General features: G+C 36.4%; 1 protein-coding gene across 2 annotated transcripts in view; it reads right to left on the reverse strand.

Annotated features, from left to right (window-relative positions):
- Window positions 1–8,231: 8,231 nt before the first annotated feature.
- Window positions 8,232–20,629, reverse strand: part of LOC149196688 (putative F-box protein PP2-B12) — a 37,757-nt gene continuing 25,359 nt past the window's right edge. Inside the window, exons 2-3 of one of the 2 annotated variants that reach the window (XM_089405610.1) lie at window positions 9,128–9,243; window positions 8,232–8,986 (exon numbers count right to left, since the gene is read on the reverse strand). In XM_089405610.1, coding sequence (XP_089261736.1) covers window positions 8,422–8,986; window positions 9,128–9,243 — 681 coding nt within the window. In that variant the 3' untranslated portion in view covers window positions 8,232–8,421. Of the gene's footprint in view, window positions 8,987–9,127; window positions 9,247–20,629 lie in introns of both variants that reach the window. The other variant, XM_089405609.1, reaches the window with a different exon arrangement.

Here is a 20,629-nt window from a genome sequence, read left to right on the forward strand (position 1 = left end):
AAGCATAGTAGAAGTGGTTATCTGGCTTGAATATGCATCATTCCTTCCATTCATCCACCATTTTCCAACATTTTTTGTTGAGTTTATAATGTTCCCGAGCATCTCTGATATACAACCTAGGAGACTTTCTTGGGGTGATAACAGTATTGCATCAATGTTTGGGCTTCATATTTCATGTCTGAAGGTGAGTGTCATATGTGCGGAGTGCGAAGGAAGTTTTCATTGTGCTTCCTTCGCACCTTCGCACAATGATCTTAGACAATGAAGAGACATCAGCTTTAATCATTGGGACCAATTTAAAGTTCAACGAGATTTCATCTGAATGAGTTGGCGCTGGAGAGGTCCTGTAATTTGCAAGGTTTAAAGAGTAAGTTGAAAACCTTATATGCTCAGCAAATGCTTCACATTCTCACCACTCGCCAAGGAAAATTTTAAGGATGGAAAATTTTCTTGAAGTTCAAAACATTGGCACGTCTTACTAATCCCTAAATTTATGAAAACTATAAAATGTTTATTGATATATTTGTAGAATTATTCAAATTTATAATGATTTTATATATATTCTCTATATAATGTTGGTGATTTTTAAGGTCAAATAATTTTATATTCTAAAATTTGGGCGAATTGTCTTTTATAAAAATTGGAAATTGGCGAATCTTTTTTGTGGAAAAATCATGGAAAATTAGCCCACTGGGTGAACATTAGCCCCTAAAATTTTCAATGCCACTCGCTCATTGTCGAAATGGAGTGTCCCTCACTACCTTAATCATATCATCATATCAATAGATACAAAAACAGGCGACAAATTGTGGAAACGATTACGGAAATGGAAAATGCAAACCGCACACAAAGAGGCAGGTAAAATGATAGTGGAATTAGCTTTCATTGTGCAGAGTGTGAAGATTTCCTCGTGAGGAGATTTCCTTAATCAATTAGCCTTAAGTATATTAAATTAGCCTTGTGCAGAGGAAGAAAGCTTCACTAGATATAGTTCCTACTCTTTAACAAACTTCCCCACATGCAACTTCTCTGCACACCCTTTTTCCGCACTTCCCGCACACCCTTTCTCCTTCCTCCACACATCTATTCACCCCTTGGCTTGTGTAAATGACCTTTCCCACACACCATGTCTCTGCACAGCAAAATGGTAAAAGTTTCATATCAAATTAATATATAAAAGCTTCATTTGCATATTTCTCATCAACCCTTGTATCATTGGGTAGAGCACTTACCAACAAAATTAGCATTTTTTGTCCATGCCTCAATTCCGCGTATTAAATTAGCCTTGTGAGGAGGAATAAAGCTTCAATAGATATAGTCCCTACTCTTTAACAAACTCCCCAACACAATTTCTTTGCACACCCTTTCTCCTGCATGTGGACACCCTTTCCCCTTCCTTCACATATTTGATCAGCCCAACTCCTCCCCTCCTACCCCCCACTTCCCCCCGCTTACATAAGCAGCCTGGAAGTCTGTTAGTTCTAGCATCATTGAGCGAAGCAATAGCAGTGTCAGAGCACTCACCGACCAATTAGCCACTCACAAAATTAACCCTTTTTTTATTTTAAAATGATTTGTCAAACACTGAAAAATACTGAAAATAAATCACCCTCCAGCAGAGGAATTATGTCCCATCACATCTCGCTCAAGAAATTGAAAATTATAAATAAAATTTCCAAAAATTAGAAAATTATTTTTTGAATTTACCGTAAAATAGAAATATTCAGAATTTTCTTGAAACTTTGGTTAAAATTGCAAAAGCACAGTCAAATAATCGAGAGTGAGCACACTTTGACTGCTAGGAAAGTGCTATCGCCCTGACAAGGCAGGGACTAATAATAATCGAATAAATAAAATCCATCTCCTAAAAAAAATTAAACATTAAAATCCATCATAAACCAAGATCTAGATCAAGCTTAAATGCCAACATCAATGGGTTTTAACAGGTTTTTCAAAGTGTTAACTTATGACTTATTTTTTGGGCAATAACAGATTCAGGATTAAGATGATTGGGATATATAAAACAAAGCATATTAAAACTTGTAAATTTTGCAGTCCTTGTTCCCGAAATGGAAATGGGTGACTGACAAATGGCCAACTTTATTCATTTATTATGGCCTAATCTGGTATATTCATCACAACAGAGTATTGAGCCAGGGTTGCATGTAACACGATAATTTAGTAATGAAGGCATTTGCAATAATAAATTTTGCTAGTAATCAGATCTAGAACCATTTTCCAAGAAGTTGGGTCAAATGGTCAGTTCCAACACGCTGAGTCAACTGGACAAAAACACTTATATGGGGCATGTCTAATGGTTGTTCTAAACATGCTACAGTCATTCATTGTTTTAAACATCCTACAATCATGTTAGAATTTTATAAGCAAAATTTTTTCTAAGTTCCTTTATTTTGTATTTCATTTGATTTTTTAAGTAATTTTATTTTGTAATTGACTATAGCAAAAGATTGAAAATTTGAAAAAATTATATTTAAAATTTAGTTGAGTCTCAAATTATATATGATGCATTTATAGTGGAAAAGGTTTAAGCTTTCATACAAACTTGAATAATTAAACAAATTGAACAAAAAGAGAGACAGATGAGGCGGCAAGGAAAGCAGTTTTCAGCAGAGTGCCATCTTGTATAGACGAACAATATTGTATAGATTTATATAGTCATACAAATTCCATAGCAGTTATGTACAGCAGTTGTACATCCCCTATAGTAGTGCAGTAGAACGAAGAACTGCGGTTGATGTTTTTCGGCAATTGTACCTCTTAAACAACTTGTACAAGCTCAAGTTCAGAGTCGTTTCTGATAACAGTGTAAATGCTAATTTTTTTGTCATCATGTAGAGGTTTACTTAAGTTTCAAAAAAATATGAAAAACTAATTTGAAAAGGTGCCAAATTAATTTTAATTGTTCTTTTTTTTTTTTGCAATAATTGTACCTTTTAAACAACTCATAAAAGCTCAAGTTTAAGGTATTTTTTATAATAGTGTAGTGTAAATTTTTGGACATCTTTGGTTTGTTGTGATAAGGCTCAAAAAATAGGTTTCCTCGCATATGTGGAGTCTCTTCTCTTGCTGAGTCATAAATTGTCGGTATATCTCGCATGCAAACTCTTGGATATAGCCACCCTGGGTTGAATCAGAATGGGATCGAGCCCAAATCCTAAGGAGGGTCGATATCTCACTAGGCCAATGGTCTGAATCCCCCTGTGCCAAAATTGAAGATGAGCACTCAATTCCTTTAACCAACCAATTTCTATGGATAAGAACACAGACCAACCCAGCGATAATATGCTCAGAACAACTTCTCCAATTAAACTAGGTGTATTTCCCCTTTTTTGGGCTATATCCAAGAGATCCCATTTGTTGATAAGATCTTCCAATATTTCTCGGAATGGATCTCTATCAACACCTCCTCCATGATTCTTTGATGAGAGACTTCATGCCATTGTTCCACCTTTAATCTGATTAAGGAGTCCCAAAATTCACCATTTTCACTATAGATGACCGAGGTGTAAACATTTACAAAGCATAATGTTTACTGTGTTCTTGTCTTCTAACCTAAAAACCACCCAATATCTTGTCTTGGAACTAGCTATTAACAAAAAACAAGTGTATGACTAGAATGTACTCAAGCCTAAGCTCCACAAGAGCTTTGAGCTATACCAACATTGTTTCTCTAGAATGACCTAGATAGAGCTAGGATCTCTGCTTCTACTAGTTTTGTTTCTTGCAAAATTAATATAGGATTTTTCCATCTTAACTAAATCTTTAACTACATGGGATTTAATGTGGTTTCCCAGTCCATTGATATTCCAGGATACAACTTTCATTTAAACTAAAAGAGGCATTTGACTTAACTCCTCTAACCTTGGTGCTCCCATGTTCTCTATTGTTCATGTTCTTGAGAATTTTTGTAATTTGTGGTTAGCTGCTAGCTTGATGTTTTGTTCGACTTTTATTTCCCTAACATCTTTCTTAGAACTCCTTCCTCCCTTTTTGTGATTTTCCAACTCATGGCTAGTGGAATCACTTGCCCAATCAAGCCTTCTTAGCACTTCTCATAAGCTCCTTTCCTAGTCCTTCCTTCCTTTCTTGGGGCTCTGGTATTACACATTCTGGTCTTTTATCCCTCCTATCAGGGTCTAATAGAGTCGTAGAGCTATATTGAATCTGAGATTGGACGTTACTGACAGGAGGCATTTCTCTTACCAATTCTTCCTCTTGAATCCCCCCCTCTTCTCCTTCTCCCTTTTCTTCTTTAGTACCTGGAGCTTCTTTTCTTGTATTTGGCTTTGTCTGTTCATTCTCTTCTTGAGTCAAAATTTCATAGGGATTTGTCGATGTTGAGGCAACATTATGAACGAGGGTTTTGGGATTTTTAACTCCACCTTTTCTCCTGTTTTCCCCCCTTTTCTAGGTGTGTCATTGATCATCATGTGTTGAGGTCGTTACATCTCCATTTCCATACTTAGTTTTCTTGCAATCTCAGGCAAAATGTCCATATTCATGGCAACTTTTACATTTAAACGAGAGTTGATCATAGTCAAGCAACTAAATGTAGCTCTACTTCCACACAAATTTTAGCGCACATGAATTATTGGCCTTTAGGTTCAGCACGATCAAGGTATTAGTCGATGTCATTACCTATTGTCTTCAAGCACACGTCACTCCAAAAATAAAGTGGTAAGCAAGGAAGCTTAACCCAAATGGGCACGACAATTGGAATGTCCTTGTCCAAGTTGAAATCCAAGGACTAATCTTTCATATACACCCCCCTAGAGCCAAATAAATATGGCCTATTCTGAAATACTATGTCTTGGTCCTCCTTGTACTGAAAGAGAAAGGCAAAAAAATTGTTACCCACTCCATAAACACCAAGATTTCCTTTCATCATTGATTTCCAAGCCTTATCAGACCATTGTTCAACGGACTTAGGCGAAGGACACATACCCAAGAATTTCCCAACCCGAAGGGAGAGCAACTGACAGGGTATTCTAAGACTTCTTAACGAATTTAGTCTATTGTTCTTTTGGTCTAGGCTTACTTTTGAGGGATGAGACTAAAGCATGAAAGGAGAAATCCTCATCACAAGGAGGGGCAAAGGTCCCCATCGAGCTCGAAGCCATTGAACTTCAGCGAAAAAGGCATTGATGCTAGCAAAGGGGATAAGGTTTTAGATCGTCGCAGTTTAGTTGCAGAGCTGTTTTGGCTACTCAAGATAAATTTGTATTCATATCCAAGGGAGGTCCACTGCAAGGGATTCAAGATCCAAAGACCACCCACAAGGCCCCATCATCTTACCCCAAATTTATTATAAATAATTAAACTAACTAATTTATTTAAATTTATTAGAAATAATCACATTTATTTTAATGAATATTATTATTCATGAACAAATTCCTTTGGTTTTTATATTAAGATTAACATTTTATATTTAATTTTTTTTATGGAGTTTCGAATCAATGAATATTTCACCATTAAATACTTTATTTTAATGAATATTATTATTAATGAACAAATTCCTTTGGTTTTTATATTGAGATTGACATTTTATGTTTAATGTCACCATTAAATACTTTATTTTAATGAATATTATTATTAATGAACAAATTCCTTTGGTTTTTATATTGAGATTGACATTTTATGTTTAATGTTTTTTATGGAGTCTCGAATCAGTGAACATTTTACCATAGAATTCCTAACAAGACCCAGTTATTATAAATCCTTGTTTAATGATTAGATTTGTATTAATAAAGACATTTTATGTTTAATGTTTTTTATGGAGTTTCGTATCAGTGAACATTTTACCATAGAATTCCTAACAAGGCCCAGTTATAAATCCTTTTTTTTAATGATTAGATTTTTATTAATAAAGAGTCACAAAACTGAGTTGTATGATAAAAGACTACAAAATTGCTCCAAGTTGCATCATTTGAAAATTGTGAGTGATATTGTCCATCCAATTTTTACATTGTGAATAAAAAAATTAGATTTGTATTAATAAAGAGTCACAAAACTGAGTTATATGATAAAAGACTACAAGATTGCTTCAAGTTGCATCATTTCAAAATTGTGAGGCACTTTTTACATTGTGAAACACACAGTAGAACTAAATTATCACAAATTAGTTACATAACAAAAAAGAAAAAGAATAACCCAAAAAAAAATGGATTACAAGCTTGACTTCTTATTACCATTAGTTAAAATGTTGATGACAATTTTCCGTCTTTACATTTATCCAAACTTGTAATGTCTTTGCTGAAATCTTTTTTATTTAAGTGTTCAAACTTCTTTTCCAGTTAGTGGCCAAACTTCTTTTCCAATTAGTAGAATCCTTGTTATTTTTGTGAGTCTTACATTTATCTTGATTTGATGGTTCTACTTGTTCTCAAGTGTTCTTCAACATGGTCTGTCCAATTCAACCTAGATCAAAAAAACTAAAATATCCAATTCAACTTGGATCAAAAAAGGCCGAAATGACTTTTTATTCTTGTCCTATATCATCAGGGATAAATTCCCCCATCTTTGGATTTTGGGTTTCTGGATTTTGCCGAGTTTTCATAGTTATGAGGTCAGTTGGAATCAAAGGATCTATGGGTGAAGACAAATCACTAACACACTAGACTATGTGGTGATCTTCAAAAGAGCCAAACCACCAGTTAATTTATGTTGGTGTTTCTTGTTATTCTTAAACTCTTTATGTCCATGGGTTACAATGTAACCTGTTTCAAATCAAGACTTTTTTTTCAAAATCTTATTAGTGTTTCTAGTTATTCTTGAACCTTTTATAGAAATGAATTATAATGTAACTTGTTCCCAATCAAAATTTACTTACTTACATACTTATTTATTTATTTATTTCACAAAGTTTTTACTCATTTATTTATTTATTTTATGAAGTTTTTTTTGTTATTCTTAAACCCAACAATAATAACAACCCTTTATATGTTTATTTCACAAAGTTTTTACTTATTTATTTATTTATTTCACAAAAGTTTTTTTTGTTATTCTTAAACCCAACAATAATAACAACCCTTTATATAAAGATGAATTACAATGTAACTTGTTTCCAATCAAGATGATTTATTTATTCATTTAGATTATTTATTTATTTCAAAAACAATTTTAAAAAAATAGATTTATTTTTTTTATTTATTTCAAAAAACCATTTTTAAAAATATCTCCGACCAATCTCCTCAAGAATCTTTGGCCAATCTCCTAAACCCATTCAATACCTTTTCATAAAGTTTGTCAAAATCAATTTTGACAAAGAAATTTGTTTCTACGCAAGATTTTTTTTTACCAGTCCCCAGAGCCCATTCAAAACCACCTGATAGCTATAAGATTATCAAGCATAAACATGCCCTCTCAATTCTCCTTATAGGTTAAGGAACGAATCTGATTTTCCTTATCCAACTAGCTGTCTACAAAGACAAAACCTTTGTAAGTTTATCCCTTCTTGGGCACAACTTATTTTTAAACAACTTTCTAACAAACTCAACAAAGGCGTCACATGGATGAACAGGGCCTTTCGAAGTCTCCGGAAATTTTCCTGAAAATACTCCGACTTTGATCTCATCTCTAAAATGTTGCCACTGAAATCTCAGGAGGACAAATCCACCCAGAATTCTATGTTCTCTTCAGGTGCTAGGTGAATAATTTCGATGACACAACCCCTTAGCCGATCTGGAGAATGAGTACCCTAATCCTAAGCCCCTGCCCCCTTACGTCACTGCGTTTTGGAGGTGGTTCCAAACTCGATATTCAGTTTCTTATCTCGGCCTAGAGATCATATCTTCCCAATCCATAAAAGCTAATAGATGCAGATAATAAGTAAGAACATGAACAAGAACATTCCAAGGCTAAACAGATAGTTATTACATTACAAGGCTAAAAAGATAGTTATTAAACCTTTAGCAATCACAGAAAATAGTCCTCTAGCAACTGTTAATGGTGACTCGTGAGTATTCCTTCAGCTCACTGTTAATGACGAAAGAAACTTTCACATGGCCATTTCTGTACATTGAATGTATCATAGAAATGCATAAAATTTAACACTGAAATTGGAGATTCCACAGCTAACTGTTAATGACGAAAGAAACTTTCACATGGCCATTTCTGTGCATTTAATGTATTATAGAAATGCATAGAATTTAACGCAGTGAAATGGGAGATTCCATGAAGGAGCTGCTATAGCCATTTCTGTACACTGAATGTACTAGAGAACCAGTACAGTTGACCATAATGAAATGAGAGAAACGTTCCTACAAGTCATTTCTGTACATTGAATTTCTTCCATTAGTCAAGTAGAGATACAAGAAAGTTGAAAATGGTGGAATTAGTAAGCAAAATATACACATTACAAATCTCTAAAATTAGTCCATGATGAAATAGAACCAAATTATATCATTCTGCTCGTTCCCTGAGCAAAGCAGTGGGTAGGATCTTAACCCCTTCTAAAAGAAGTCCACCTTTCCAATTCCCACCTTCCCATTCTCTCATGCAGAACTCTATACTTCCTGGATTATCTCCCTTTTCTTCCACAACAAATCTGCCTGCATCAAACTCCATCCACCCTTCCTCTACATGTCTAAAGGGAGCCATCTGGTACCCTTCAGCCTCAACAGGTTTATCCACGTCACTCAAATATCGAGCATATATCTGGTGATCACCACAAGGAGTTGTAAGTGAGAATTTGACTGGCTTACGATTCCATCCATGTGCTCCATTCCATCCATGTGCTCGAGGCAAGGGGGGAATAATACGTTGAATAGGTTGAGGCCAGAGGGGAAGAAGTGGATGCAAGTGTGGAATAATAGCTCTACGACCAAAGTTCCGAATAATGCCAGACTCATGGACTTTGAGCCTGAATGAAACACTGTATGCCGCACCAGGAGACAAAAACTTGCAGTCAAATTGACCTCTCACTTCAAGCCAACATACTTCAATTAGTTCAGCTATCTCCTTGTAACTGTAGTCAAAAGTCAAGAGTGTGTTATTAGCTTTTCTTTACATACTGTCTTGTTAGTATTAACCTAAAGAAAACAAAGAACAGAGCGTTGTCTTGTTGTCAATATTAACCTAGAAAACAAAGAACAGAGCGTTGGATTACCTGGATTCATCCTGAGAAATCCAATGCCAATACCGATTATCATCTCCCCAAGTTATATTCAAATTTCTTGCAGACAAGAATAAGCACAACTTGCCTGTGTCTCGCTCTATCCAGAACTTCTGAAATCAAAAAACATTTATGGCCAAATATAAACATTCAGTTAAAATAAGAAAACTAGGATATTCTGTGGCAACTAAAGTAGCACAAAATAAGAGAAGGAAGGCAAGCAATGAAAACTGGGTAATTGAGGCTACTATTTGCCTAATCATATAGGCAAATCATGGTGTTGGCCCCATGTAATATTGTCAATTAATACACATTGAATTTCTGACCAAACTTAGAACTCTGAAATCAGTGGAAGGTAAGATCTAGTTGCACCTACCCCACGTTTATAGGGGCAGCCTTCTCGAGGTAAACCATTTTACTTTCAACTGACATTGATTAGCTGATAATTTGGTAGTTTTTCTATATTTAAACCATTTTACTTTCAACTGACATTGATTCGCTGATAATTTGGTAGTTTTTCTCAACTGACATTGATTAGCTGATAGTTTGGTAGTTTTTCTATAACTTTTTTGGGTGGTCCAAAGGCCTATGGGTGGCATACACGAACAACACTGCAAATCCTGTAACAGGGCTCCTACATAAATCATGGTTCCAGGTATATTTTCCTGCTCAATTTTACTTGAAAGCGGATAATTTGGTAGTTTTTCTATATTTAAAGATGATATTTTCGGGTGGTCCAAAGGCTTATGGCTGGCGTACAGTAACAACACCGTACAAACCCTGTAACCAGGCTCCTAAATAAATCATGGTTCCAGCTATATTTTTCTGCTCAATTTTACTTCGAAACTTCATTGGTATGAGATTGCATGATTTTTTTTATTTTACTTAAAAGCAGATAATTTGGTAGTAGGCCTATGGCTGGCATACACTAACAACATCGTACAAATCCTGTAACCACCGTACAAACCCTGTAACCGGGCTCCTCAATAAATCATAAATCATGGTTCTAGTATATTTTTCTGCTCAAATTTATTTAAAATTTCATTGGAATGAGATTGCATGATTTTTTTGAAGACATTAAATCAAATTTTCAAAAAATATAATTTAAACCATACAAAATAAATATATGACTAGCTCAGAGGGTTAGCTCAATTGGTCGAGGTCCCATTGCTAAAGCACCTAGCCATAAAGAGGTCATGGAGTCAATTCTCTTGAACAAGCTTGGAGTTAGGGTCTGATTAGTTTGGCCTACCTTATCAATATATATATATATATATATATATATATATCCCTAATCATGGCAATTACATTGTTAATTAAAAAGTAACTTAAAAGTTATCACTAACAATCACAATTACATCGTTAATTTAGATAAATCTAACAATCACAATTACACTGTTAATTTAAATAAATCATGGTTCCAGGTATACTTTTCTGCTCAATTTTACTTAAACTTCATTGGAATGAGATCACATAATTTTGTTGAAGGCATTAAATCAATTTATGTATTCAAAAATATAATTTAAACAATATAAAATAAATATATCACTAGCTCCAACGGTTAGCTCAATTGATCAAGGTCTCATTGCTAAAGCACCTAACCATAAAGAGGACATGGAGTCAATTCTCTTGGACACCCTTGGAGTTAGGCTCTGATTAGTTTGGCCTACCTTGTTAAATTAAAAAATAAAACTAAATAAATATATCAATAATCATCACAATTACATTATTACATTGTTAATTAAAAAGTAACTTAAAAGTTATCACTAACAATCACAATTACATTGTTAATACCGTGTTAAATTAAAAGAATAAAATTCAATAAATAAATATATCAGTAATCATCACAATTACATTGTTACATTGTTAATTAAAAAGTAACTTAAAAGTTATCACTAACAATCACAATTACATTGTTAATTTAAATAAATCATGGTTCTAGGTATATTTTTCTGCTCAATTTTACTTAAAACTTCATCGGAATGAGATTACATGATTTTATTGAAAACATTAAATCAATTTATTTATTCAAAAATAGGATTTAAACAATATAAAATAAATATATCACTAGCTCCGAGGGTTAGCTCAATTGGTCAAGGTCCCATCGCTAAAGCACCTAGCCATAAAGAGGTCATGGAGTCAATTCTCCGAACGCCCTTGGAATTAGGCTCTGAAAACACTCTGACCTCAATTTTCGCACTCCTTGGAAATTTGGAAGCGCCTTGTTCCAATATGTGATCTCATCCCTACCACGACCCTCCCTTGATGCTCTATAGGCACTCTTACCAAAAGTATAAAAAGATAATATTTTTATTATTTTATTTAATTTATTATTATTATTATTAATTTGTTTTCGGGAGAGTGGTTCCAACCTAATAGCATTTTATATGAAGAAAATAGAATTACATTTCCTATTAAAAATTCAGCAAGCAAATTTAATAATTTTCAGAATTTCAATGGGATTGAAGCTTTCATTAAATATTATGACAATAAAGATATGTGATTGGCATCTAATCAAGAGCACCAAGCCCAACCGACATGTGCCCAATATTAGTAGTGTTGAATATTATGACATATAAGGATATGTGATTGGCATCTAATCAAGAGCACCAAGCTCAACCGACATGTACCCAATATTAGCGGTGTTGATTGTTGAACTCCTTTCTCATGGTCTTAACAAAAATGTACCTTTTACTCAAACCAAAATCATTGATCGGCCATATTAAGCCTTTTCCATCATATTTAAAGGCTTGGATTAAACCACTTCATCAAAATTGGGTGGTGTTGACTAATGTCACTAGAGGATCGAGGAAGAGGCAAAGACCAAACAAGAAGAAAAGAATGAAGGATGGTAATAATGAAATTCCTGATATAAGTTGTTAGTGTTAGTCTTTGCAGCCTTCCTCCAATGATCAAACATGCTCTTATAAAGTGATTTTAAGATGTCAAGGTCAAATTTTGTCATTTCAGTGAGTCTTCAAGCAAAATTTGATCACTAGGTATTAAGTCTAGGGTTTGTTTTCACTCTTTTCAAAGTTGTCCAAATGTCGGTCCATGTCGCTATTCCGCTGAGTGTACCATCATTCAGAGGGTTGTCATTATCATGTTAGGTTCCAATGGGTCATTTTACACTTTGTTCATGCTTCAGTTGTGCCTAAGTAAGGTTCATTTCCCTCTCCTAGGGTTTTGAAAGCAATTTCTCTTGAATGGTCAAATCATCAGCAAAACTTGTATCCTGATGTTCATACATCTTCCCCTATCCTTAATGTATCTTAGTAAACACTTCCCATCACTGATATCCCTCAAATTCCTCATTTCGCACAAACCATAGTTTCTTGCTACAACTTGGCAATTTTCAACGCTAGACCTGTGTTTTGCCCTTTTGGACCCCTTCCCCTCACTCAATCTTTGAAATTCCACTTTCCCCTGCTTCCTAACATCCCTCCCTATTTCCCAAAATTTTCTCAAGAATTTAGAAGCCCCTTATCCCCTTCATTTCGCTTCATTTTGACAAATCCCCTGTTTCACACATCGGGATAGGTTTTACTTCAATGATGTTTCTGAGCAAAAAAAAGATGAATTTGGAAAAACTGAGAGAGGTTTTGTCCACAGTAGGCCAAGGAAGAAAAACCTCATTCACTTTTTACACAGGTCATAGTTTTAGAGAAATGTCAAAAATAGAGTTGCCTCAGGAGAATTGATGCACCTCTGAAGTGACCTTGGGAAAATCAAAATTTCTCCTCGCTTGGTTGGCCAAATGACTTGCCTAATGAGTCAAATGATAACTAGACACAAGGAGCTTTCCAACGAGCCATCATGAACTCAATTTGGAGTCGAAGAAGAACTTCAAAAGTTGACTACAACATCACTCTGCCTTGAAGCAGCCTCATTTTTCACATTTTGATCAGTTTTGGGAGATTTGACTTTTGACAGGGCAAATGAACTCCAAATTGAAAAATTCAAGTTGGGTTGGAAAGTAGACTCAATAAGCTTTTCAACGAGCTATCCCGCGTCCAATCTGGACACCGGGAAGGCCTCCAAATCTGGTCTACAAAAAGGCGCAGCACACTTAATGGTCCGCAACTTTAACACAGAAAAGGTGCGGTCAAGTGCGTTGGAGACATGACCAATGGGTGCAGGACCTCAGGTAATACTAAGAGAAAGTGCGGAACTAGAAATTTTTGAGCAAAAACAGGCTTTTCTACCCAATGCGCCGCGCCACCTGGCGCTCGCTTTTAATAGAAGCCTCCAAATGACAAAAACTCAGCATCTTTGGATTTGTGTTGGAAAAATATGCATGCCTACCAATGGCCAAGAAAATTTTGACAGATTTGAGTCCCCAAAAAGGTCAAAAACACCCAAAAAATTACCTCACTGCCCCTATTTTGACACACATGAAGCAGTGTTGGAAGAACTCAGTTTTGGAGGGGCAAATGGAGGCCAAATTCAAAAATTCCACATTTGTTGGAAAGTAGACAGGCAGAGCTTTCCAACAAGCCCACTTGGAGAAAATTTGAACAACAGAAAGGCCTCCAAAAGCAGCTGCAAAAAGGCGCTACGCATAGGGAAATCAGCACGGCGCATTGGAGAAATTTTGCTCAGTTTGACCCAAATACTCTGTTTTTTGCCAGTTTCTTGACAGTTTGACTTTTCTCCTTCTTAATGTCAAACTCGTGATGTAATTTAATATAATTTGATGGATCTTGATGTAATTACGTTGAATTTTTACTCATAGAGGTAGATTCATCCATGAAAAGATAGTTTGCAACTGAATGAATCAGTTCCCTAATTTTTAGAGGCATGTTGTTCCACTGCCTACTTTTTAGTTCTCAGTTTAAAATTTGTTAGAACAGCTCCTAAAGCCATGAGCTCGACCCCTAGAGGCTAGGATGAGTTGTTGTTTGCCTATATCTTATGTTTTCTCAGTCATTAGCATGGTTGGACTTTTGAGAAAGCAATGAGCTTCATTGTATACTCATATCAGCATTTTGGCTAAGGAATTGAGACTAGGGATTGCAGCACTCTTTGGGATTCATGTGGCATTTTGTCTTGGTATAGTGCTTTCTTCTGTAATTGTGAATTTGCTGATGTGTTATGTATGCCATTATCTATCTTGTTTCTTCTTAACTAAAACAAACAAGGGTAAAGGTAGAATCCATTGAAAATGCAGTGTTCTAGCTAGGGTTTGCTTTAGTTTTTTATGTTTTCAGTTGTTTGAAGAGAATCCCTGAGCTTTCTTGCCCTCTTCAACTCCTCACCTGTCTAATCTCTCCATCTCATTCAATTTGAAGTGCCAAATCAGTTTGCCTACCTTGCCCCATTGAGATCTCTACAAAACTGAGCCTCATTCCCCGCACCCAAAATCTGTTTTTCCATTTGAGCCAACAAAACATCTTTAACTTCAATCAAACCCTTTTGCACAAATACCTAGCCTAAAGTCAGTCTTCATTCAAGTCATCTCAAGCCTCATTGATCATTTTTGCTAAGATTGACAGGAGAGAGCCCTCTCCCGACCTAGTGGGGCTAGCTACCAGGGGTTAAGCTTGGTTTGATGTTACCCTAGATCCTACCTTTCTCAGCCTGAGGTAGATTTAGGCCCTAACATAGTGGCGACCATACTGGGGAAGAAAAGTTTGTTCTTGCTTTATAAACTACAGACAGAGCCTGAAGTTATGCCAAAAAGCCTTCGAACTACATATTGCTTTGTGAGTGCATAAGTAGATAAACGTTGCTTCAGTCAATCTCCAGTCTAGTCTTATAAGCTGAACATCTGACTTGCAAATTGCCCCAATAACATGTATCAAGTTCAGATCTGATTGTTGATAGTGGACAACGATCAGACACTGCAAGGCTGAAATCATTCACCTGGCGACTCTAAATCAGTTTCGAGATCAGATCAAAGGACTCCACTGGAGGATGAACCTGACCAACAGAAACATGAAAGGACAATATGGAAAGATCAGGTATTCAAGTTGGAATTCCATCCAAGACATTTTGTTCTTTGTTCTAAATTATTTCTTCTCTTTTCCCGAGAATGTCAAGAAGGTTTTGCAAAGTATATTGTATTTGAGAAAAGTTCCTCGGCCTGCATTTGATTCCTTCCCTTTGAATATTGTAAATACCAAATATTTGCATGACTTTGAGCTTGATCAAGACCCTTTTTCTGAATCTTGTGATGACCGTCTTCAAACTGAAGAGCCTAATGAAACCAAGACTGATTCTATACTTTCTGTACATACCCCTATACCTTGTAAAATTCCAGATCGATACAAGCCTCTGATTTTTATCCCATGCTTTCCCTAAAAATCATGATCTATATCTACCAAGATTTGATGGTGAACACGACAACATCACTATTGAGAGACATGTATTGAATTTTGACTCTTTTCTTGATCTTTTCGAAGTTGATGAAGAAGATGTCAGTATTAGGCTTTTTGCTTTTTCTTTGCAAGGCAAAGTGAAGAGTTGGTTCAAAACCCTGGCTGATGCGAGCATCTCAGATTTCCAGCAGTTCGTCAGAGTTTTCATCCACAGGTGGGTGGTAAGACAAAACCCTTTCTTGATTATAGAAGAGTATAACCAGCTGAGAAGATTGCTAGTGGAGACAGTACAACAATTTTCTGTCAGATTTAACCATGTTTATTTTTCGATGCCAGTTAATATAAGACCTCCTCCTGGATCCACTCTCTTGCACTACTTGGGTGCCTTTGATCCGGAAATGGAGTTCCAGCTGAGAGAAAGGAATCTTGCAACACTTGAAGAGATGCAAAACAGTGCAGTAGATGTAGAGGCTCATTTGTTGATCCGAAGGGCAAAGTTGAAGAAAGAAGAAATGAAAAACATACATCTAGAGGAATCGACATCTATAGAGGTAAAGCTCAACATTTTGGTAAGTGCAGTAGAAAAGATGATGCCAAGGATCACCACAAGGAATGAGTATAATGTTCAAGCCCATGGCTTGCTGATTGAAGAAGAACAAGTTGTTGATCCAAAACATCTTCTTTCTTATCCCAATTGTCATAGATCTGATAATGATTGTTTTATAGATCATCTTGGAGAAGAGAGATTTGTTGACATGACATGTATGCTTGATGATGTGTTTTATACTGATGATTTGTCTTAGTTTGATCAGTATGATGATGATTATGTTCTCCAAACAGAAGCAAATCTTGCAGACAAACCAGCAGCTAGTTTGTGGGAGGAAGAAGTTCACTTTCAGCAGCTCGAATACAATGTTCAGCCATCACATATTAGCGATGGAAATGATGAGGAAAGTGCAGCAAATTTTGGAGTAAGTGAAGAATCTTTGCCTTTTTGTTTTGCTTCTTTTCAGATCATTAGAGACAACTTTCATGCAATCAGAAATCAGCTGTCGACAAGTCTTGATTTGGACCATCTTGAGAGCAATGAAAACCTTGTTCAAGACTTTTCATATCCAGAGTTGCAGCCCTTGAATCCCATTGATTGTCATGTTGCAGATGAAGACATGGAAGCTGGACCATATGATCAAATGATGCAAGATGATTCCATACCATTTTGTTTTGAATCATTTCAGTTTTTGAAGGAAAATTTGCATAATACATCTTCAGTAAAGGATGAGCAGCTTGTAGGGAATCATATAATCTCATCGGAACCAATAAAAAATGGGTTGCAGCAGTCTTTACAAGTTTTTCACAATCCAATAGCTAATGTGTTGGATGATGTCTGCAGTCAAAGTCCTCCATTGACTACATGTGAGCTTGAAACGTGTACTGATATAAACTTGATCTGACAGCAGGTTTCTTTGTCATTTTCAGCAGGAGTCTCGTCACAAAGCTCAGATCAAAGATTGCATTCATGGTATGAAGAGAAGAAAAGTAATCCATTGGATGAGCTAAGTCCCAGTGTGCATGAACTTCAAGATCCTTATGCAGTGTTTTTGGAAGCAGATAGAGAATCCGTAGTATTCAACGGATCCGTTCACGAGTTTTCATGGGAAATGCCTTTCAGTAGTTCTCTCTTGTTGCTCATAAGCGAGCACTTGCGCAGAATTCAAACAGCAGCCGGAATACTTACTTGGTTGCTTCATTTCACTTGATCAAGTGATGAATGGAACAACTAGAGTAGGTTGTATTGAATAAGCTCCATTTTGAGCATATTTTCCAGTTTGTCGGTTGTGTTTAAGTATCGAGTCAGTTTTTAGTTGAGTGAGAGTCAATTTGTGTCGTCAAGTCATCAGTTTTCAGTCATGCATTTCAGCTTGAGTTTTTGACTCCATTGCCCAATGGATGAAGGCATTGTCTGCTTTCCAAATATCTGTAGTTCTTGGCACCTCCAAGGAGCTACCATCCCCATTGGAGCCAATGTTTGTGTCAGTGTTTGCAGCCTTCCTCCAGTGATCAAACATGCTCTTATAAAGTGATTTTAAGGTGTCAAGGTCAAATTTTGTCATTTCAGTGAATCTTCAAGCAAAATTTGGTCACTAGGTATTAGGTCTAGGGTTTGTTTTCACTCCTTTCAAAGTTGTCCAAATGTCGGTCCATGTCACTATTCAGCTGAGTGTACCATCATTCAGAGAGTTGTCATCATCATGTTAGGTTCCAATGGGTCATTTTACACCTTGTTCATGCTTCAGTTGTGCCTAAGTAAGGTTCATTTCCCTCTCCTAGGGTTTTGAAGGCAATTTCTCTTGGATGGTTAAATCATCAGCAAAACTTGTATCCTGATGCTCATACCAATGTTGCACGAAGCGGGAGCGAAGCGGAAGCGCAGAGCGCGGAAGCGTCATTTTCCAAAAATCTAGGAAGCGAAGCGTCCGCGGAAGCGTCTGCTATATATATATATATTTTTTTGCATTTATACTCAAAACAAACATCCCAAATACCAAATTAATTGTAGAAGACATGAAAACATGCATATTTTTGCATAAATCAAGATAGATATGGCATCCATGATTCCATTGTAGTTACTAGTATGTACAACAATCATCTATATTCTAGCTATTACAAACATACATCAAATTTTTAAGCATATTATAAAACATAAAACATTTAAGCATATTATAAAACATAAAACATAGAGCATATTATGATTTATCTAGCAAGTGAGCAACTGTCAACATTTGTCATGTCCAAAATTCAAATAATAATGTTTACAAAATATGTCACTTGGTCACCGCCAAGCCAAAAAGGTTCAAAATTCAAATTCACAAGTCTACAAGTCTAATGAGTAATCTATGACAAAAAGAAGTAGATTGTGAATATATCTACTAATCTCTCCTCCTTCCACCACGAATAGAACGTGATGGCGGGCCTCCACGTGGTGGCAATGAAGAAGATGGTCCCTGTGTAAGTCGTGGCACTGGAACTGATGAAGAAGAACCCCCTGCCGTTGGTGTTGAACCATGGAACCTAGAAACCAAGGGACCAGATGGGGGTGGTGGCAATGGCATATCAACACCCGTGTCATCATCCTAGAATCGCTCAAAAAATTCATGCAAAAAAAAAACACTAGTTAACAAAAAAATTAAAAACATGAATTAGAGAAATGCTTTATAAGGGAAAATTGGAAAATTCATACCACAATGGACATACCTGGATAAGAGAATCCTCTAATTGCTCTAGTCGCAACACTCCATCCTCCAAATTGGGCTCCTCTGGATTCTTGTCCCAAGTCAACAAGTCTTTATTAGACTTTGCATCTTCACAGTAATGGAACAACAATCGCAAGTTGTAATGAACATAAACCAAGCTCTCTGCCCGGTCTAAATTCAACCTGTTCCTTTTAACACTGTGGATGAAAGAATAAGAGCTCCAACACCTCTCTGCAGAAGAAGTGTTTACCACCTGTGATAGCACCCGCAATGCCAAACTCTGTAGAAGTGGAGTAGGCCCTCCATGCATGTTCCACCACTCAAGAGCAGAAAAATGCTCTCGATCTTGAATTGCATGCATGCTCCCAAATGGACCAATGTTGCTCGTATAGTTGCTCACCTGTCTCCGTACCAATGCAGCCTCCTCATTATCAGGGATTAATCTACTCAATGCAACCATATATTTTTCGTGAACCTCTTTATCTTGGTGTGGTTTTTTCCTGCTTCCCCCCCCAGGTGCTGGTTTTGAAAGCCATGATGGATGATAGTATTTAGGTGTCAAAACATATGCTAATGCATGCAATGGAACATTTAGCATATCCCATCGGTTTTCCACCTCTTCACGAATATAATTGTACAAGGTGGTATCTCTAGGCTCAACAATGTCTTTAATCTGCCCCAACATGCTATCCATTTGCTCATACACCTCCCCAATTACTGGTCGATCTGAATCTGCAAACTTGATCATGTAATAAATTGGTTTGGTGAATTGCAAAACATATTTAACCTGTGACCAAAAGTAACTGTCAAGAACAGTGTCCTTGACTTCATTAGCACCATCTGTGTCAGTGTTAATTTCATCCCATGTTTCAGCACACACCAGATTAGTTAAAGCTTGTCTCACCCTCACTAGCCGCCTAAAGGTGAGGTAATAACTAGCAAATCTTGTCTTTGCAATTTTAAGCAATTGCAACTTGGAGTAAGTGCCATAGAAGTAGTTTACCCTTGTATGCCCTGTGATGAATTTAATGAGCTGCTTCCCTTTCCTGTAAACCTCAGCAATCCACCCACAATCTTTGTGTTTCACAATATCATGCATCAAAAGGTTCAATGTGTGAACCAGGCACCCAGACCAAAAGATGTGTGGATGAGTACGCTCAATAATTTTTCCTGCTAACTTACAATTTGCTGCATTATCTGTGATCACTTGAACCACATTATTCGGACCAACATCTTTGATTGATTTCAATAGGAGATCTGCAATGTTTTGTGCAGTTGCACTGATGGAGGAGGAGTCATGAGATGCAATAAATACTGCACCACTAGAAGAAACACCAAGAACATTTATCAAATGTTGGTTTCTAATATTTGTCCACCCATCTGATACAATGGATACCCCAGAATCCACCCACTCATGTGTAAAACGTGTCAAAGCTCTTTGAACCTTAGCTTTTTCTCTTTCTAATAACACTGTTCTAGCTTTCTCATAGTTGGGGGCCTTGTATCCTTTTGGGGCTTCATTGATGGCCTTTACCATTTCGTGCCAATAGGGAGAGCGAAGCACATTGAATGGTACACCGCAAGCACAAAGAAAACGGACTATCTTTCCATCCACATCATCCCTCCCAGCAACATTAAGGAAATCCCCTATTGTTTTTCTACCTCCAGAGGTTGCAAAAGTACCATGAGGAGATGGGCAACTACCAAATTTAGAGGTTGCACTTGATTCAGAATGAGTTTTTTGTTTCTTGTTTTTTTGTTGTGCAGCCATCTCTATTTGGATGTATTTTGTTCTTTGTTCAGCTGAAATTTTTGGGCAAATTTGTACCCCCACAGAACCCTTTTTTTCTTCACTATCCAGCACCCCACAAAGATGCCTCCTCAGACGGGTATATGAACCACAATATGGTTTTCCTCCATGACAA

The sequence above is a fragment of the Pinus tabuliformis genome, chromosome 2_2 (genome assembly GCF_031772625.1).
Source record: "Pinus tabuliformis cultivar Carrire ecotype Pingquan chromosome 2_2, CPIR1, whole genome shotgun sequence".
Lineage (NCBI taxonomy): Eukaryota > Viridiplantae > Streptophyta > Pinopsida > Pinales > Pinaceae > Pinus > Pinus tabuliformis.